Raw genomic sequence first — 20,972 nt, forward strand, 5'->3', positions numbered from 1 at the left:
AAAAAAAAAATCCTTCTAATATATATAAGAAACTAGAAAGGCAGAAACTCTACAATGTTAATTGAAATTTTAACAGCAAGCACAGCAAACATTTAGGATAAATATTAAAATCCCGTACAACAAACATTTTTGGTTTCTCTAAGGTAAACATTTCTGCTGAATGCCACTATGGCATCTTGGCTCTAGGAGAGAGGCAGACACTTAAATAGGGCCAGTCCCATTTCATCTAGAACTGCAATGTCAAAGCCAACACCTTAAATTTTATCTGGAAGCCAACTGGCAACGGGTGCAGATAACAGAGCACACATGCTCTCTGAAAGGCACCCCATTTACCAAGTGTGCTGCCTTTTGCATCAGTTCTGGCTTTGGGTTGCAGTCCCATGTACAGAGCATTGGCATTTCCAGTATGGCTACGTAACTTGTGTGACAAAGTTCCTCCTCTATCTTGGTGGGTCCTGCACTTATTGGCGGATTTTCTTGCTTCAGAGATTTACCATGTGGGTTGGGGAACAGCCCAGAGACCTTCCCCTCTGGAAGAACCCACAGTCCAGGTCAATTGGGAGGTTTGGGGGGAACCTGGGCCCTCCCTCTACTCCGGGTTCCAGCCCAGGGCCCTGTGGACTGCAGCTGTCTATAGTGCCTCCTGTAACAGCTGCATGACAGCTACAACTCCCTGGGCTACTTCCCCATGGCCTGCTCCAAACACCTTCCTTATTCTCACCACAGGACCTTCCTCCTGGTGTCTGATAACGCTTGTGCTCCTCAGTCCTCCAGCAGCACACCCTCTCACTCTCAGCTCCTTGCACCTCTTGCTCCCAGCTCCTCACACTCCCACCACAAACTGAAGTGAGCGCCTTTTTAAAACCCAGGTGCCCTGATTAGCCTGCCTTAATTGATTCTAGAAGCTTCTTCTTAATTGGCTCCAGGCTTCTTAATTAGCCTGCCTGCCTTAACTGGTTCTAGCAGGTTCCTGATTACTCTAGTGCAGCCCCTGCTCTGGTCACTCAGGGAACAGAAAACTACTCATCCAGTGACCAGTATATTTGCCCTCTACCAGACTCCTGTACCCCACTGGTCTGGGTCTGTCACACTTGCTTCAGAAATGCCTCGTGTCTCATTCTGTACAGGAATTTCAGATTGCCGGGACACATCTTTGGAGTGAAAGTTTGTGCCGAGTCACGGTGGTCGCAGCAGATATTTTTCTGTTTACAATGACAGATATTTTCCTGTGAGCTGGGCACTCCACTGTAGGTTTTACCTGCTTCATGATATCTTATCCTACTTAGTTTTATTTTTTTAGAAAGCCTTCTTGGAAGAAATTTTAGCTTCGTCAATTATTTATTGGTGATGTAGAAATATAGGACATCGGCTCACGGACAAATATTTAGGACTCGAACGTCAGAATTGAGGAGTCCTGGCTTTGAGCACAGCAATACCTATTCATCAGAAATGACTGCTTCCTAGGGAAGCCATGGCAAGATGAAAACTAACAGTTCCATGGCTGGTTATCCCTGATCCCACCAGGATCTGTCTCTTGAGCCCTTCTGTTGTGGGAAACACCACTTAGTCCTCTTGATTTTTATCCCCGCACATGCTGGCTGCACTTCGGGCCCAGCAAGAATTACTCTAGCACAGCTGTGAATGGAGAAGGCTTTATGCATAGGCCTGCCGTTGTGTGGTAAGTCAGAGAAATTCCCCTGACGTTTTGTGAGATGGGAGCAGAGGAGGGAGACCGTGTGAATGGCTTTTTAAAAAATAACCTTATTTTTCAAAACAAAAACAAAACATTCTAGGACCCTTTGTGTCCTGTACCTGACAGTCTGATTCTGAGGTGGACCAGGCATTTCATAGATGTCTAAGGCCAGAGTGGACTGTTGTGATCATCTTGTCTGACATCCAGATTAGCACAGGCCAGAGATCCTCACCCATTTACATTTACCCCTCAGCCCTATATGAAGGCTGCCATGGACTGGACAGATCCTGGGATATAACTTCAAACCCTTTAAAATCCTGAACGGATTGCCACCCAGGACAGATCCTAGCGCTATTGAAAACAGTAGGCTTTTTGCCATTGACATCACTGGGGCCAGGATTTCACTCCCAGTCCCTGTGTTAAGCAAGAAATAAATATGGGGTTGTATAGAGACAGTGGCATGGCTGGTTTAGGGCAGGATTCCCACTTCTAGACTCTCTCAGATTTACTGTGCAAAGGCCACTTACTGGGGTTTCGCACAGAAGGAGAGGAAGCTCTAATCCTTGTTTGAGCAAGTGGAAAATACCTCTGATTGTAATTTCAAGAAGAGTTAAGATGTATGAAATGCTCCCACCATTAAAGCAAAAGACCCAAACTACTTTCCGAAAACTGGAAACCAACCCTCGGTTGTTTTAACAACAGTAGGAAGCATAAAAATCTTGCCAAACTGGGCCTAAGCATAGTTTTCCCTGGGCTGTGGCTAGGTGCCCACCTTTCTTTTTAGTCTGAGAACTAGCCTAGCATTTTTTTTTCTGCTGTGATCAGTTACATGTAAGTCAAGAATAAATGAAACCTAGTCCTAGCGTTAAAGCGTTTCCTTTCAGGCTATATCATAAGTGTTCGCCCATACCTCGCTCCCTCTTTGAGTAATGATCAGGCTGATTTGGGGATTAAGACTAATCATTAAATAGCAGTAATGTGTCTGCCATTTGCTTAGGTGCTGCATCACGAAAAGCAATTTGCAGTGCACTGTTCCAAGGCATGATGTAACCTCCAGCCAATCAGGAGCCTGCATGCCATTAGCATAACGGCTACATTTTTCTCACAAAAGAACAATGCAGCCAACAGCTGTTCTGCAAACAAAACTTACATTATTGGCGTCATAATCACAGTCATTCACATGGCCTTTAAACACTGTCAGAGGCATTCTAGCACACCATCTGCACGGAAGGGAAAGAAACAAATGCAATCATTTCTTGTAGAATTAGACACATTTTGGAAAAAAGCTGGATAGCCCTGGAATGTCAATGCATTATGTGAAAAAGGAGACATAAAACAGACTCGCAGTTTAACAGACAAAAGGGCAGATTGTGATACTCTTACTCATCTGTCTTTGACCATGAATAGTCCCACTGATGTCAATGAACCTGCTATTGAAATCAGTGGGACCACTGGTGGAGGAAAGTACCATTCAGTGTAAGGGTATCAAAGTCTGGCCCGAAGTGTTGCACGCTGAATTTCTAAGTATTAGCTCATGCCAAATGAGCCTAAAGAACTGTTTAGCTTTTTGAAATGGCTTATTCGCTCAGGCATGGATGGAGCTGGTATTTATAAACAGGTAGCAATGGTGCAGCTGCTCTAGTTTGAAGTAAAGTTGTTTTAACTTTTAAGCACTTTTCTGAACCACTCCCTACTTACCCAAGTACTTATATGGCTCTCCTCTCCATAGTATCTGAGCGTCACTGGTACATTATACACTACTATGGACACAGTGTTTGGGAGATGTTTTCCTTAACCAGGTTTTTTGTGCATCCACTTTAGTTTGCATCAAGCTGGAACACAGATGGTGAAAAAGGCATGAAACACTTAACATTGGAAATGTGCTGAGGCATGTAGGCCAACTTTTTGTTCTTTTTCTCTCAGTGTATCTGGGATTTGGGTGGGTTTAAGATATAGGGCCAAGTTCACTGCTGGCATGAGCAAATGCAACTCAATTAGCGTATAAGTACTTTCACCGCTTAAACCAATAGAGAATTTAGCCCATGGTGTTTGTCCCATGCTAGGGCCAGTATGTTTTCTGTAAGACCATATGCACATGTACTGTACGTGTGCACATAAAACGTCATTGGAGAGAATATTTTAGACATGTCTTTGGCCCTTTGCTTTTCCACTATCCATGTAAAACTTGCAAATCTGCCTATAGGTTATTTGTTTTTTTAATTGGGATTTCCTTCCCCTACCTTACTGTACTTCTGCCCTTATGAAAAGGACTATAGTTTTCTACAATAATGTCCCAAACCTCTATTTAAAGCTGTAGTGTTCGGGGCACTTGCTGTAGTATATTTTCATAAAGCAACTGTGCGTGAACCCGACCAAAGGCCATGGAGAATGTAAATCACAAATGGAAAATGCAAAGTAAAGTTGTCCCTTTCTGACTCTGCCAGCTTTTCTAAAGGCCCCCAAAATAAAAATAAATACATACTAAAAGTTTTTACTTCTCTTATCTCAGCAGATGTTATTGATGCAGATGTGGTACCTGTGGCACCTGGGGGTATTTTACACTCACTAATGGAAACTGGTGAAATAAGTAAATTTATTCTGTGGGCTGAAGTGAAGGTCTTGGACCATCATGGAAAGTGAGCAAAGAAGATTTTGCTAGTAGAATAAGGTTTTAAAGCAAAGTGTAGTAGAAGTTGTGGCGAGGTAGACTCATGCCATTGTAGAATTTTCAGGCAGAATGCTGACTCAAGAGATTTCCAAGGGGTAGCATTGGTAAATTGATAATCCAACACTGTCAATGGCCAGGCTGTGTACCCACGTAGCCTTGACAATTCAGCATATGAGTTTCCCTGGGAATGCATTGGTGTACCAAGCCCAGGAGACATGCTGACCAAGGACCTCTCATTTGGATGATATTTTATGGAAATACTTAGCCCAACAGAATGTTGCTGATACTTACCATTTCGGTATAAGAAAGAGAGGCTCTGAAAATAATTTTAAAAAACAAACCTGTTATATGAGACTGGATGACTCAAGAAGATGCTAATGGAATACAGACATTTTCATCTGCATGCCACTGATTCAGATCTGCTCCAAGATGTCCTTATCGAGTCAATCTCGGTTACCAAAAGCCATTGCTTTTTGATGGGTGCTTAGTGGCCTATGTAAGAAGAGTCGGTGATCTCATTTTAGTTCTTAGCGGGCAAGTGCCGAGCTACAAAAATAATCCCTGTTAATTGGATTCCAATTAACCAGAGAAATCAAGGAATGAATGAGCATGGAGACCGAACTCTTGTCTCACCCCTAGAGTTGGCTCCTCCCAAATAACATGTTGGTATGAGCAGTATGGAAATGTTTCTAAGGCCACTTCCCATGCAGCTTGACTGTGCTAGACATATTGAGAGCGCTTATTTCTCCAGTCTCCAGCTTTGCAGTAGAACTGAATTAGCTAACGCCATGTCTATGCGAAAGCAGCAGGGCTACCGTGCTGAGCTGTGCTACTATAGTGTCGTAGTGTAGATGCTTCCTACGTCAGTAGAGGGTTTTTTAATTGATGTAGTTCGGGGTCGGCAACCTTTCAGAAGTGGTGTGCCGAGTCTTCATTTATTCACTCTAATTTAAGGTTTCACATGCCAGTCATATATTTTAACATTTTTAGAAGGTCTCTTTCTATAAATCTATAATATATAAGTAAACTGTTGTTGTATGTAAAGTAAATAAGGTTTTTAAAATGTTTAAGAAGCTTCATTTAAAATTACATTAAAATGCAGAGCCCCCCGGACTGGTGGCCAGAACCTGGGCAGTGTGAGTGCCACTGAAAATCAGCTCGCATGTCGCCTTTGGCACGCGTGCCATAGGTTGCCTACCCCGATGTAGTTAATCCACCTCTCTGACAGGCAGTACAATAGCTAACTTCACAGAAGAATTACTCATTGACTTAGCTGTACCTACACTGGTGAACCCAACTGTGGTGCTCAGGGCGTGAAATTTTTCACTGTCCAGAGCAATGTAGCTGGGTTGATCTAATGTTTACATGTGATAGGCCTACGTGACTGAAATGCTGAAGACATAAATAGAAGTTTTTATACTAGGGCTCAAGTTATTCTACAGTCAAGTCTTAACCCTTTCTGTGGGTCCACCGTACCTCTGTGATGCAAGGCAAAAAAGTTGATTCTTGTAGCATGGAGAGATCTTGTATGTGCAAATGGAATGTAGACAGCCTATTTCTGTGTGGGACATCAAAGGTTAATCCTCCTTCGAGTCAACATTTAGGTGGTACTAAAGGTTACTAAAACCAAATAAGCTAGAATGACAGTAAAAACAAATTATTTTGGCCCATTGTGCTGTTGGCCCTCATGCCTTCTGTCTGTCTCTCTCTCCATTCTATTTCTCCATTCTCTTCACATCTCTCCCTACCTTCCTGCTGGAGCCAAAAGAATCAATGAAGGATGGATTAATAAATGTCTGCACCATGCTTAACAGATGAAAAGTGCTAAGCAGTCTTATTATTAAATGCAAAATGCAGTGTGCTGGGAGGGTTCCCTGTGGTGAGCACTGCTTTCACTGGCCTGTACGTTCTTTGCCCTAGGACTTCGTTATATTGACTAAGTTTGAAAATGAGTTTTATTTGGAGCAAGAGTGCACGTTGCATTTCAGTTTGCCTAAATTTATCACATCCTTGTTAAGTTCAAACAGATCCTAATAACATTTATAATGCATATGAAGAAGTGGGCTGTAGTCCACGAAAGCTTATGCTCTAATAAATTTGTTAGTCTCTAAGGTGCCACAAGTACACCTGTTCTTTTTGTGGATTCAGACTAACACGGCTGCTACTCTGAAACCATTTATAATGCAAGTCCTTCAGGGCAGGGGCTCTGTCCTTTCGCTTGTCTGAACAGAGCCTCGTGGAGTGACGAGTGTTATTTAAATAGTGATAACAGATCAGTGCTGCATAGTAATACTGCACACGTACACACTATTTAGTCACAACAGTGAAAATGCCCCTGTGCGGAGGCCAGTACTAACCCTTAAACGGGGCTTATGTGGTGACTGGAACTCATGCTGGCCCTCTGAACTGGGGTGAATATCACCCAAAGAACAGAATACCTGTGTGATTAGTTTCTTGATGTGTTTCTAAGCTGTAGCCATTTTCTGCCTCTACTATAGCAAATGTTCTGCACATCTATTGGGATCAGCCATCAGCAGTGTTGCCAATAAAGCACCAAGTTGTAAAGATGAACCATGAAGAACAGTTTGTTTTCTTCATCCTACAGAATAAAAACTGAAACAAATCAATGTGGTTGATTTGGACAGTATTTCTATCTGCTTTCCTGGGCGTCTCAAATTTCATGTTGCTAATCATACCCGGAGGTCAACAAATCAATGTCCAATAGCCTGTTGACACCATTCATTGTGTTAATCAAATAACCCGTTACAGGAGCATCATGTCTTCTCCTTGTTGTTTTGCCCTCCAGCCACTTCTAAAGTCACACACTAGCTCGCTAATCTGGACTTGCTTATTTGAACGTTGCTAATCACTTCTCTTGCCATCTGAAAGAAAACCACCTCGAACAAAGGGGGACACAGAAGCAAATTAACCTACCATGCTAATGTTTATAATTGGAATCAATTGGAACATTGAAAAAGAAGTTGGCTCAGTTGCAGATCTCGGGCTGAGAAGACACCATGAGCCTTGCTTGCCTCTTTAAAGCTAAAAATATAATGAGGCATCTACCTTTGACTCAGCTCCCTCATAACCACTAAATATAATTATGCTGTTACTGCTTTTTAAAAAAAAACTTAGTCTGTTCATCAAGTTCTGTGCAAAAGGCCCGGGAGGGATTTTCATGTGTCATGCCTTCTTCCTTGTGAATAAATCTCCTCGTCTGAAGTATTTCAGCACACACATTTAAAAAGAGCAATGTCGCAGTGTGACGGGAGGCACAACCGTACACACGATTGGAAGGGGTTAAAGAACACAGTGCTAGGTTTTAGGCCTGGAGGTGGACTTACAAGGAAAGAAGCCCAGCAGGTGCGGGTCTGATGGGGAAGGAGAGCACCACTCCCAGAGGGGATGCGCAGGGACACCACCTCTATCACACACTGATTTAAAGGCTGAAACAATACTCAGAACTTGTTGATACTTATTAAAAGCCAAACAGTTTGGTAGGCACCAGAAAAACTACTTTCCTACAAACAAAAATTATTGTGATGCTCTTTGTAAATTGTATCTTAAGCTGGTTGAAATGAGCAAACTGCACGATGTAAAGTAAATGGAGGGTGAGGGGCCCTACAGAATAGCAACAAGCTTCTTCTCAGTGAAGAGATGGGACTGGGGAGGTTTCGTGGTTGCTGCAAAGAATGACGCATGGGAAGTCAGCAGTGGTGTTGTTGTGATCAGACTGTGAAACAGTGGTTAGATGTTACCCTTTTCCATGAGAGTCTGTTGATTTCTGTGCTTAATTCTGCTTCAGTGATACCAAAACCACCTTGGGTTAATTAGGTTCAGTCTAGAGAAATGGGAAGTCTCTTTTGGCCTTACAAGCCCATCTTACTGCAAAGCCCTGTCAATTAGCTGAGCCCAGAGCTAAAGGAGTAAACATGGGACCTTCAAAATGTAAGCTTGGTCGGCAAAATAAATTTAATTAGAACAAACACAGTCCAGAAAAAAAGAGATGGTCACTTGCCTGGTTGGACGCTTGCCCTTTTTGGTCTCCTCACCCTTCGGATTGATGTGTTATTCCCCATCTCTCTCTGTTTTGTGTGTGTGGGTTTGGAACTCTGTGTGAATCACAGAAATCAGAGATGGAAGGAACTTCATTAGATCATCTTGGCCGGTCCCTGCCAATTTAGAATTATTCCCTAAAGTAGGATCTTGAATGCCTTCTCCAGTCTATTTTTAAATGACTCAAATGAGAGGGCTTTCCTCACTTTCCTAGGGAGACTGTTCCACAGTTTAATAGACCTCGCTGTTAGGGAATTTTCTTCCTGTTATCCAGCCTCCATTCGGCTTTTGCCTAATTTCATTGAACTGTTCCTAGCAATGCCCCACAAAACAGTTTTCCACCCTGTTTGGTTCTTTGCACATACCTGTTGTCAATTATAACCACAGTCTATGGGAATTAATCATCATTTGCCCTGCTTGGCTGGGTCTTTGTTTTTACATAACTCCACTGCAGCGCCAGATGGGTTCTTTTCAGCACAGCTTTTCATCCAGCATAGCTTTTCTGAGAGAAATGCAGCATGTCAGCATGTGGGGGAACCTCTGGATTAATTCATAATTTAACATTTATATAAACACACACAGCTCCCTCCTTTAGACTGCATAGAGGAACTGAATAAGACCTTACAGAAACAGCATAAGTAACCTAGACTCTCTCTAGCTGCACATAAAAGCTTAGGACCTGGGCTTATGGTAGATCCCTAGCAGTCTGCCCTGCATTTCCCTGCTCATTCTCCAGTAGATCATCCTGGGGTCTGCTGTGTTTTGAATAACAGACATGAACGGTTCAGGATACCAAGTTTTAGCATATGAAGTTCTAAAGATATGGAGGGAAAATGGCAAAAGTCCATATGTGACTTAGACTTATGTGTCCCTAGAAGTCACTTTGTCCCTTAGGAGCCTGCATCACTATTGCAAATGTGATTTAAGCTCCTAAGTCCCTCTTGAAGATTCCACCTTTCATCTTAGACATGCTCTCCAGTAGGGACGAATTGCATGAAAAACTGCATGTGCCCACATTGTGTGCATGAATCATGACGAGCATCCTAAGATTTTGGAGCATAGTGAATCCACTGTTTTGAAGAAGGAAAACTGGCTATCTGCTGTGGATGCTATCAGTTTAGAAACCCACACTGGAAAGCATCCTCCAAATCAGTAGGAAAAAGAATGGCTAGCATGCAGGGCCGGCTCCAGGCACCAGCTTGGCAAGCAGGTGCTTGGGGCGGCCACTCCGGAGAGGAGCGGCAGGTCCAGCTATTCGGCAGCAATTCGGCGGACGGTCCCTCACTCCCGCTCGGAGCGAAGGACCTTCCGCCGAATTGCTGCCGTAGATCGCGATCGCGGCTTTTTTTTTTTTTTTTGGCTGCTTGGGGCGGCCAAAACCCTGGAGCCGGCCCTGCTAGCATGAGAGACTGATCCTTAGTTGTTTAATAAAGCAAGGACAAAACTATTTAGCTATGGCAAACACTAATCAACATCATTATTTGTTGTTGTTAAGTAGTTTGATTTTGCCCCATACAGATAGAACATAAGCATCAATCACACAGAACAACCAAGTTACCAAGGAGAATCTATAGCTAGCATTATATGCAGAGTCACCCAATGACAGAAGAATGACAAGAGCCATACTGGGATGTTCTCATCCCACCAATCAGGAGCCCCACACTGATATCACTGGAATTGGGTTAGTGCTGTTATCTGGTGGTTTACAAGAGCATAAAGGTAGCAAGGTTTTAAAGAACATCCATAACTGTATTCTTGTATAAAAGAGGAATAATGTCACAAATATAAAGTAATGTTATTGATTTCGATGATGGCAGCAGCTAGAAGAGTCTAAGATCAGGCCCCCATCCTGCTCGGCACCGTACTTGAACCTAATAAAAGTATAGTCCCTGCCCCAAACAAGTTATAACGGAAACCGAAAAGATGGAGATAAACAGGGAGGTTGAGGATGAGAGGGCAAGGGATCCGGGAAATGATTCTATTTGGTATAATAAGCAGCCAACCTGGCATCCCCACAGTCTGTTCATTGCACCATCTTGCTTGCTAATAGCAATTTCACTGATCACATTGTATGTTTGACTGGATTCTTAACGCTCGTTGCATGGAAAACGCCGTGCATGTCAGTGATCTGAGCTCTATGTGTGTGTGTAGAAATAAATGGATTGGAGCATGGTGTGTGGGGAGGAGAACAGCACATGGTCCCTAATCACAGTGGGTAAAAAATCAGGGACCCACCTGCACTGTACTATATTAAACCAGGAGTGATTTTTAAAGAAACACCCTGGAGGGGTGTGAGGGAATAGTTAATATTTTATTAAGCTAAGGACTCCCTTCCCCTTTCCCCTCCCCCCCCCAACAGGGATGTTAGGCACATATGGGATGGAAAGGCAGAACTGATATCAGTTTTTGTATGGGTTTTTTTTTAGTGTTCTGCTTTGCATTGTTTTATTTGCCAAAAAGAAAATAAATTCGTGAAATATTTGCAACTCGGCATTGCTGCAGACTTAAGTACATACTTTGCGAATCCCTGTAAGCGATTTGCTTCAAGCCCTCTTCAGTTCTTTCTCACTCCATCTGCTTGTTCGAGTGCAAAAGTTCCTTGGGAAAAATCACTTATTACATCACTGAAAAATGCCGCAAAAATAGCTTTTCACTTGAGTTCCCATCTTTGGACTTAACTCACATGGGGATCAGATAGATTCAAATGTTTAATAACTTCTTATTTTCCTTTCTCTCTAAACACAGGATCTCTGGTCATGGAAGCAGGGTCACGTGGTTGATTCTTGGCAGTCGGCAACCTGTGGAGCTTTTGCAGGTGCAAAGGATTATATGTTATACTGGGAAAGGCTCAAGAAGAAAGGGAAAAATGTGCAAATCTATTAAGTATAGCAGAACAACATTCCTTTGTAATTCTAGTTTGTTTAGAGGAAAATGGATCCAGTTGTTATTTGGAAGAAGGAAAGTCCTTTACCGGGTGTGGGGAGAGAACACTGAAAAGGGTGTCGGCTTGAAAGACAACCAATTTGTTTTTGACAAATTTCTGTTATTTAAAAACCAGGGGCCTGTCAGTTAGGCTTCCAGATTATCTTGGAGTTGATTTGTAAAATCCTCCACGAGGAGAGGCTTTGCTTGGGTGCGGGTCTGTGCAGCTGTCTGCCCCAAGCTGTTCTCCAGGGGTTTAAGTGATTGCAGGGAGAAGCCATGATTCACCATTCATGTGACAGCTGTGACAGCAGCGCAGATTAAGGAGAGTCAGGAGAGCAGAGGAGAGCACTGCAACAGCCCGGAGGCAGGACGAAACATCTGGGCAATCTCCAGACGCTAACACAGGAATAAAGAATGGCAGAATACAATATCGCACTATTTATTACCAAACAAGCCAAAAGTTAATTGAATTCTTCAGTAGGCCTCTTGGCCTCGTTCAGCCTACTGTAGATGTTTAAAATAACTTTTAAAATGTCAATTAATTAATGACTCATCAATATATTTGACAAGTTACAGAGAAGAAAAACAACAAACTGTCTTAATAGAAAAACCAGATTAGTCGTTAAGAGATGAACAGCCAGAGCTTTTCCCAAAGGAAGTAAAATACAGTTTAAGATTCCAAATTGGTAACAGAATATATGGAAGGAATAAATCCTGTTTAAAAGCAACAATAGGGTTTCTGAAGCTGGAGATGAATAACAAATAGCTTTTGGCTTTGGTAATCTGCTGATGTACCAGAAAAGGGCCTTTAGATTGTCTTTAAATCATTAAAAAATAGGGGTCTAAATATCTTTTATGTACGTAATTGGATATGAAGTTTCTGACCTTCACGTATTATTATTAGTAATGTTGCAGTGGAAATCAGGTCACCAATCAAGCCTTCTCTTGTGGTATTAGGCACTGTACATATACATAGTAAGAGACAGTCCCTTCTCTGAATTGCTTACAGTTGAAATAGATCAGACAAAGACTGATTATCCACATTTTACAGATTTGGGATCCGAGAACTGGTCCACACTCAGATTTTGCACTGATTTAGCTAAATCGGTGCAAACCCTTTAATGGATGCAGATATATTGACATAAAAGTGTTTACATCCCAAACCAGCTATACTAGTATTAAAGCTTAAAATGAATCAATATAACTCAGGCTTGAAAATTTACATCAAGCCAGCTACATCACTCAGGGGTGTGAAAAATTCACAGCTCTCAGCACCATACTTAAGCCGACCTAACCTCTGATGTAGATGTGGTTAGGTTGACAGAAGAATTCTTGGCCTGGATCAATGCTAGGGGTTGTATTGATTTAATGAGATCTGTTTCTAAACTGCTATAGTTAAATGGGTGCAAAACCCCCTGAAACACAGAGGAATCATGTGATTTGTCCAAAGACTTCTCCCAGGAAGTCTCTGGGAGAGCCACAAATTGAATCCTGATCTCCTCTGAGTCCCAGTCCAGTGCCTTAGCCACAAAATCATCCTTCCTTGCCTTGTCCATTTGATTCTGCTCAGGGTGGTTGTGACTGGAATTGTCACCACCTACTGGCTTTTTGGTGACCTATGTTCACCTCCTAGTGATCACGTGTGAAAGAAAGACATCCAAGGACCTGGTCTGCTGATGTGTCCCCAGTTTCCCCTGGACTCACTGGCAGAGCCATAAATGTGAGTCCAGGACACTCAGCATTTCACAGTGGTCAGTCAGGACCTCACAGGTTTGGGTCTGACCGTCTGGCCCGGCTCCGCAGAGGCGTCCTGTTTTGAATGAACTCCTGTCAGCATTCCGCATGGGGTTTCAGTGCAATTGACTGCAGCGGAGCTATGCACTATGCATAAAGTTAAGCATGGGCATTAGTCTTTGCTGGGCTGGGGTCTAAAGTTTGTTGGGTATGTTGTAGCAGACGGCAAACTTCCCTTCTTTCCCACTCTGCCTTCCCTCTTTCCTCCCTCCTGTTTTTTCCCTCTTTTCTCCTTGTTCCTTCCCACCAACAATATTTCACACATCCCCTTGTTTTAAGACCAGCTCCAAAACTCATTGAGATGAAGAGGATTCTTTCCACTGACTTCACCGGCTTTTGGATTAGGTCCTTACTCTTTTATTTCCTCTCCCCATCTACAGACATGTAACAGGAGGGCATCATATGGTGATCGAATCAGACATTGCCTCCAATGTCAGCTCCTTGGCTACAACGAGCAGTTCCCTGATTCTGAAATCTGTAAATGATTCTGCAGCTAAAACATATCCGAATAAACTGCCTGCTTAAATTTGTAAACGTAATCTATTTTATGAGGCAGTCGGGGGGAGAAAACCCAAATCTAGCCACAGACGCAAACCATCTGTAAATAAAATTGTGTGTGTATATTGCACTAGAGTGATTGTAATTCACCACATTATAACCTCTGGAAAGGGAGAAAAAGGCTTTTATGCGAGCAACAACTAACCCGTAATCACTGTGATGTTACCAATACCACAATGATAGTGTTGAGACACAGAGAGCATGTTGGACTCGTACTTCCCTTGTGTTCTTTGCTTCACCACAAAATTTGACCAAACATTTTAGAGTTCAGTTAGAACAGGCATGGTGATAAAGCCAACAAGCTGAATACACAATCCTTTTTTGGCTTCTAGTTCTAGACAAATTGTTGGATATTTTCTACCTTAATCATAATTTACAGTTTGGTGGAGAGAAGACAGACAGCACCAGTATATTGACTTCCATCCACAACACCTGTTCCATTAACACCTGTGAAATTGCAGCGACTAAAGTCAAAGATCTATGAGAGACCTGACTGTCTTTCTTATTGTTTCTGCACATACACATTTTTACACATATGCAGTCAATAGAAACACAGTAACCATGAACATAAATGTAAATGAGACATTGAGTTCTTTCTCTGCCAGCTGTTAATAATCTAGTCCATAGGTGCCATGTCTTGATTCATATAATTTCTTCTTCCTTTTTAGCCCCTTGGCCAGAGATACTGGTTAGAGCAGCCTGGGGGCTGCTCTAATTTGTGCCATTTGGCAAGGATCCCAACAGACCTTCTATCAGGTGAAGAAAGTCAGAGTGCAACATTCTCAGGTCAAACCTCAAACTCCCCCCACCCCTAACACATATTCTATACTAAGAAAGGCAGGGAATGTTGTGAAAAAGCCATCATAGGTGTCTATGCCTTCTAGAGAACTAGCACATGCCAGGGAAGTCTCTGTTTGAATAGCACACAGGGAGCAGAGGGACTGAGAGTCTGCCCCAGAATGTCAGGATTCAAAATCAATAGGATGGAAAATAATACTAAAAGCTATTGTCCTGGCACCTGGGCTCCTGTTTCATTCTGATGAGCTCGTCTTGCTGAAGATATAGCAGAAATAGAAGGGGGGGGGGGGGGTATAGAGATGGGTGATGAAAATTATTAGAATTATAGGCTTCCATCTGAGATAAACTGAAAATACATAGATTCTTTTGTTTAGAGAGGAAATGAATGAGGGGGGACACGATAGAGCTATATAAAACAATGAACAGTACAGATAGGGAGGATGGACCACTAATGGTTAGACCTCAGTGCCCTGGGCCTGTCTGTCCAGTGTCCCATCTCCAGCTGTGGCCATCTCTGATACTTCAGAGGAAGGAGACCAACACCTCCCCTCCCCCCAGAATACATTGGGGGTTCCTTCCTGACCCCTGCAGGTGGCCGACTGAAACCCTGAAGCATGAGCTTCCAGGAACATAAGATGTAAATCAGGAGTGAGCCCTGCCCGCTACCATCACAAGCATAGAACTGCAGTCATAAATTTGTCCAGCTCTCTCTTAAAACGAATTACGTTGTTTGCCCCGCACCTCCTCTGAGGGGCTGTTCCAGAATCTCAGCCCTCTGATGGTTAGAAACCTTTTTCTGATTTCCAGCCTGAATTTGTTCATGGCCACTTTATATCCACTTGTTCTTCTGTCTCTGGAGGTCTGAGCCTTAGATACTACATTAATGGGGCTCTAGAAGTACCTTAGATGAACAAAATAAATCAGGGCTCCTAGTTACCCTTTCCCATATCACAAAAACAAGAGGACATTCAGTTAAATGGAAGATCAACAAGTCTAAAACTGATCAAAAGAAACACCACAGAATTTAACCTGCGACGCTCAGTGCTGCGAGAGGCCAAGAGCTTGTTGTAGGACTGAAAAATCTGGATAATTAAGCTGTGTCGACACTAGAGAGCTTAGTGTACCAATGCAGCTGCGCCTCTGTAAGATCTCTTGTGTAGCCGCTCTATGCTGACGGGAGAGAGCTCTCCCATCAACGTAATTAAACCACCCACCCACGAGCGGCAGGAGAGGTTAGTACTGTGCACACTAGCGCTTATGCCGGTGTAATTTACGTCACTCATGGAGGTGGAATATTCACACCCCTGAGCGACAAACGTTTTGCCACCGTGATAGCGTAGACATAGCCTGTGAGAGATAATGGGAATGTGCAGAGTTACAATAGAGAAGGTAACATTTTTCAAAAAATAAACCACAAGCACTAAACCTCCTGTTCTCGGGCAGGTCTGATGGGGGTTAGAAAGATGATTCTCCTATGGGCAGATTATTCTATCGTAGTCCAGTAGCAGGCTTCTTGCAACTTCCTGGGACCAAGGGATAGCTCAGTGGTTTGAGCATTGGCCTGCTAAACCCAGGATTGTGAGTTCAATCCTTGAGGGGGCCATTTATGGATCTGGGGCCAAAAAAAAAAAAAAAAATAGTTGGGGATTGGTCCTGCTTACTAGATGACCTCCTGAGGTCCCTTCCAACCCTGATATTCTATGATTCTATGTCTAACTGTTGGTATCCGGGATTGACCACTGTCAGAGGGTGGGTGCTGGGCTCGCTGGATCATTGACCTAATCCAATATGGCAGACCCTGTCTACAAAAGGGAGCCAGAATGTCACTTCAATGCAGTGGAAAAATTCTCTGATTAAATAGGCCCTCTTTCTCCAGGCCATAACAAAATATGTGGGGCCGCACATGAATGATTGATGTACTGTAGTGACACAGCCAGCGAGCGAGTCTTGTGAATAATGAAACACAAACGAGGGCTTTTTACATGTTAAGTGGAAGGTCGCTGTCACCTCCTTTTTGATCTAATTAACTCTGACAAGATTACACGCTGGGCCTGAGAGCCTCCTGAACCAGACAAGGCAGAAAAAGCCGTGACGAAATCGGATTTCAAAACTTTCCTTTTGCAGGTACTCAGACCTGCAAAACGAAACCGATTAAATCATTACAGATGAGATGAATTGTCCCCAGGTTCCTGTATTCTGCCTGGTTTGATTCTTCCTTTAATAAGCCATTTGGCTCTGCTCACCAGTACATGAGATTCACCGCTCTGCAAAGAACTAGCACCCGGCGCTGGTAGCACTATCCAGTGTCAATAAGGCATGCACTGAGGGGATTAAGAACTGGTTGACAGCTCTCAAAAAGTAGTTGTCAACGGGGAATTATCATAGAATGGGGGTGTTTCCAGGGGGGTTCTGCACGGATAGGTGCTAGGCCAGATGCTATTTAGCATTTTCATCAATGATGTGGAAGTGGATATAAAACCGCTGCTGTTTAAAAGCGGCTGACACCAAGACTGGCAGAGTTGTAAGTGACGTGGACAGGGCGGTCGTGCCGAGTGATCTGGATTGCTTGGCAAGGTGGGCCTATTCAGCCAAAATGCGTTTCAAACAGCCAAATGCCAAGCTACCCATCCAGGGACAAGGAATGCAGGCCACACGTACAGAAGGGAGTCTGTGTCCTGCAAAGAGGTGACTGTAAAAAGGATTTACGAGCCATAGTGAACAAGCCACTGAGCACGAGCTCCTTGTTAGATGCTGCAGTAAAAGAGGCTCATGTGACTTGTGGGTGTCAGACGGGATTGGTGAGTTGTGGGTGTCAGACAGGGGATTGGTGAGTTGTGGGTGTCAGACAGGGGATTGGTGAGTTGGAGTAGGGAGGCGATTTTTACCTCTGTACATGCCATTAGTGAGAACAGTCCTAGATAGCCTGTACAGCTCTGGGGTTCACATTTGAGAAAGGGGGTTGGAAAATCAGAGAGGCGGGCCAAACAGAGCCACAAAAGGTGATTTGAGGGCTGGAGAAGATGCTGTACAGCAAGAGATGTAAAGAGCTCTATCTGTTTAGCTTATCAAAAAGAAGACTAAGGGCTTGTCTATACTTAAAACACTGCAGCAGGACAGTAGACATAGTGCTGTCTACACCGGGAGTTAGGTTGGTATAACTGCCTTGCTCAGAGGTGTGGATTTTCCAGGCGTAAGTTGGTAGGGAAGACCAGATCTTAGGGTATGTCCACACTTACATTTTATAGCGTTCTAACTTGTTGAAAAATCACCCCCCTGAGCGCAGCAAGTCTGAGCGCTTTAAAGCGCTAGTGTGGACAGGCTGCGAGCCCCAGGAGCTGCGTTCCCAGCACTCGGAGCTATTCCCCTCGTGGAGGTGGATTACCAGGAGTGCTGAGAGAGCTCTCTCCCAGCGCTCGCGCGTGACCACATTCGCTCCCGCGGCAACGCTTTGAAGTTTCCAGGGTAGACATACCCTTAGAAGTGACTTGAAGCCAGTGTACAAGCCTCTTTTACAGGGAGAAAATCCCAAGATCTAGCCTCTTCGACCAAAGTAATAGATTCTCCAACTCTTGATGTCTTCAAATCCAGACTGGCTGTGTTTCTAGAAGACATGCTTTAGCCAGGCACAAGTTACTGGGCTCACTACAGAGGTAACTGGGTGAAATGTTAACGACCTGTGATGTACAAGAGGTCAGACTAGATGACATAATGGCCCTTTCATAGATTCTCATGGGGCTTAAGACCAGAAAGGTCCATACTGCACCTAAGCCCAGAGGATGCGTGTGCTTAACCGATAGGGCTGAACTGGGATTTAGGATTGAATTTCACCCATAATGTCCTTAGAAGCACCTGGTGGTTGCAGTGGTGTCACCTGCAGCTATGTGAAAAATGAACTGGGTGCCTGGTTGGATCCTGGTTTGTTGAAGGGGCCAGCAAACTTTCTGGTGAACTTTGGGGACTTTTTCTCCTGATTCCGGAGTCCTTTGTGCTGGCCTGTCTCTCCAGTGCTGCCTTATCGCTCAGCAGGCCCAAGCATCTTCTCTGCACTCTACCTGCTGGTGTCTTGGGGCATAGTTTGCCCCCCCCCCACCTTGCCTCCAGGTATGTTGCAGGGTGAGAGGAGAGGAAGCATAAAACAAGTTGCCCTCTGTCCTATCCACAGGATGTGTTTTTGCACGGTGCCTGACAGAACCCGCGACACATGCATGCACTTTGGACAGTCCAGTTTCTAATGCGCTTCTTTGAAATGGTCAGTCCTGTCTACACTACAACTTCCTTCCATTTATAAACCAGGGCCCCTGGTTGCATTACAACTACAGTTATAGTTGTAATGCAAACAGGACCATTGCCTTATTAGCTGTAGCCTGTGAATAAAATTGTTCTTGGAAAGTAATAAACCTTCTGAGGTTACCCTAACAATTATCTTTGGCATTTTGGAATAAAGGTGGAGCAAATTGATTTTGTCAGTCCCATTGCCTTGTATAAAACATGGCTCCAATCGCTGCCAGCTATAAATTTTAGTTCTAGTCAAGCATATGCAAACTTGCATTTAATTTAGCTGTTACGTTGCTGCAAGTTGTGCTCATGAAGCACATTATTGGTGCTGTCATCATTCTAAATCAATTCTTAAATCTGTAAGAAATACTTCCTGGTGAGGGAAAAGGGGGAAATTGACATGCTAATGGCAAAAGAGCTGAAAAGATCCAAACAGACATTTGGGAAAATGGAGAACTATTCAGCCTAGATTAAACCACTGGATAAGAACGTTTGGAGACATTGTATCCAAGAGTAATTTGTACACAATCCAGGCACTGTAGCAGCCTAGATTTATACCACTGCTAATGAGAAACTTTGCTAGGACTAAGAATGCTTTAAGAAACTGCCAAGCTCAGTTAAGAAAAATAATTGAACATTGTGGGGACGTTGGTAATACTCCATCGTCGGCCCTGAGCTTTGCACTCCAAGCAGGACTAAAATCCCTGTTTCAGAGTTTTACACTAATCCTGTTCTGTGGGTAAAAGAAAGACTTCACTTTCCAGCCTTGTTAATTTGGAAGTGTTTATGAGTATTATTTTAGCTACTTTAAAAATACAGCATTGACTTTAGCACGAAAGGTTCTAACCAAATTGTTCTCTCAAGGCCAGTTGGTCATTTAGTCCAGAACTGGCTTAGAATGGAAAAGAAGTCTGACCTTAAGTTAATATGGAGCAAGAATGGGCTGGCACATAGTCTGATTTGCTAAAGGTCTTCATATTGGCTTCCTGAATGTAAACCCTTTTTCTGCTTCTTACAGGGGCATAGCCCCCTCCAAAGCAAAACTGATCAACCAACCTACTGTGAGGAGAAGCTGGGCACCTTGAGCCACTTATTGCTTGAAGTTCCCTGATCGGTTTGAGAACCACGGGCTCGCCCGTAGACATACCAGACAACGAATACCTAATTGTCACTGAATGTTCCTTTATGAATCATAAGAAGTTTCTCCCATGCAGTTGATATAGAAAGCTACTCAAAGAGCCAGTTGGCCTTCTTTTTACATGAAGAATTATGTTGATATTGGAAAACTCAGAAGAGAGAGAGAGCAGAGTTAAAACACCGGCCAGTGGATAAATCTGATTTGCAGTAGTTTACAGATTTAAAGAGGTCCCATCTTCCCCCTGGAGAAGATCAATAAGGTGCCACAAGGACTTCTCTTGTTTTTGCCGATACAGACTAACACGGCTACCACTCTGAGATCAATCTCTCTATATTCCATACACTGGGTTTATACAAACCCCAGAGAATAAGATTTTTCTTTTCTTTTCTTAATATTGCGCTGTTAACGAAAGGTAAATATTTATTTTGGTGCATCTCTAGCTGTGTTTGAGCTACTCCTTTTGAGTTAAAATATTGTGGCTGGGAGTGAAAGAGTGAGAGATCAGAGTTAAATTTAGAGGGGGGAATAAAGAGAATGGTTGAAGGGGTTGCTTAAGGGGATTGGAAGAGGCTCCTGTGCTAATGAGGGTGGTATAAGAACCTATAGAGAACAGAATAGAATAGCCCCTGGATAGTGAAAGAGGCAGAGGTTGTAGTCACTGAATTAAAAGTGTGTGTGTGCGGGGGGGCCTGTTAGGCCCTGTCTGTTCTTTGGGATCCAATTCTGCAATTGCGTAGCTTTAGCATGATGCCGCTCCCTTGACTTCAGTGGAATTACGGCTGATTTACACCAGTGGAAGCAGGATCAGAACTGGGATCTTAGTTTGCTGGAGGCTTGTTGTCTCTTGGGAGGGCATAGCAAGCCAGTTGCATTGTCCCTGCACAATTCTTGATGACTGATTATTACCAAGGAAGTCACAGCTGGGCCAGCCCTTCTGAGTGAAAGTAATGTGCTCTGAGAGTGGTGAGGATAGGGAGGATGGAAACGCATTGAAAGAAGAGGATGCTTGACACGATGGTGATGGAGGGGGGAGGCAGGGGAGCCAGAAGAAGAAAACGCTTTGTAAT

The 20,972-nt window shown here is 43.5% G+C and overlaps 1 protein-coding gene across 2 annotated transcripts in view; it reads left to right on the forward strand.

The window, feature by feature from the left end:
- The window catches only part of SLC25A26 (solute carrier family 25 member 26), a 126,953-nt gene that overhangs the window by 91,788 nt on the left and 14,193 nt on the right, over positions 1-20,972 (forward strand). For both annotated transcript variants that reach the window (XM_034775940.1, XM_034775941.1), the window contains one exon: positions 11,163-11,232. In XM_034775940.1, the coding sequence (XP_034631831.1) occupies positions 11,163-11,232 (70 nt within the window). The remainder of the gene's footprint in view (positions 1-11,162; positions 11,233-20,972) is intronic.

Source organism: Trachemys scripta, chromosome 7, assembly GCF_013100865.1.
Source record: "Trachemys scripta elegans isolate TJP31775 chromosome 7, CAS_Tse_1.0, whole genome shotgun sequence".
Classification (NCBI taxonomy): domain Eukaryota; kingdom Metazoa; phylum Chordata; order Testudines; family Emydidae; genus Trachemys; species Trachemys scripta.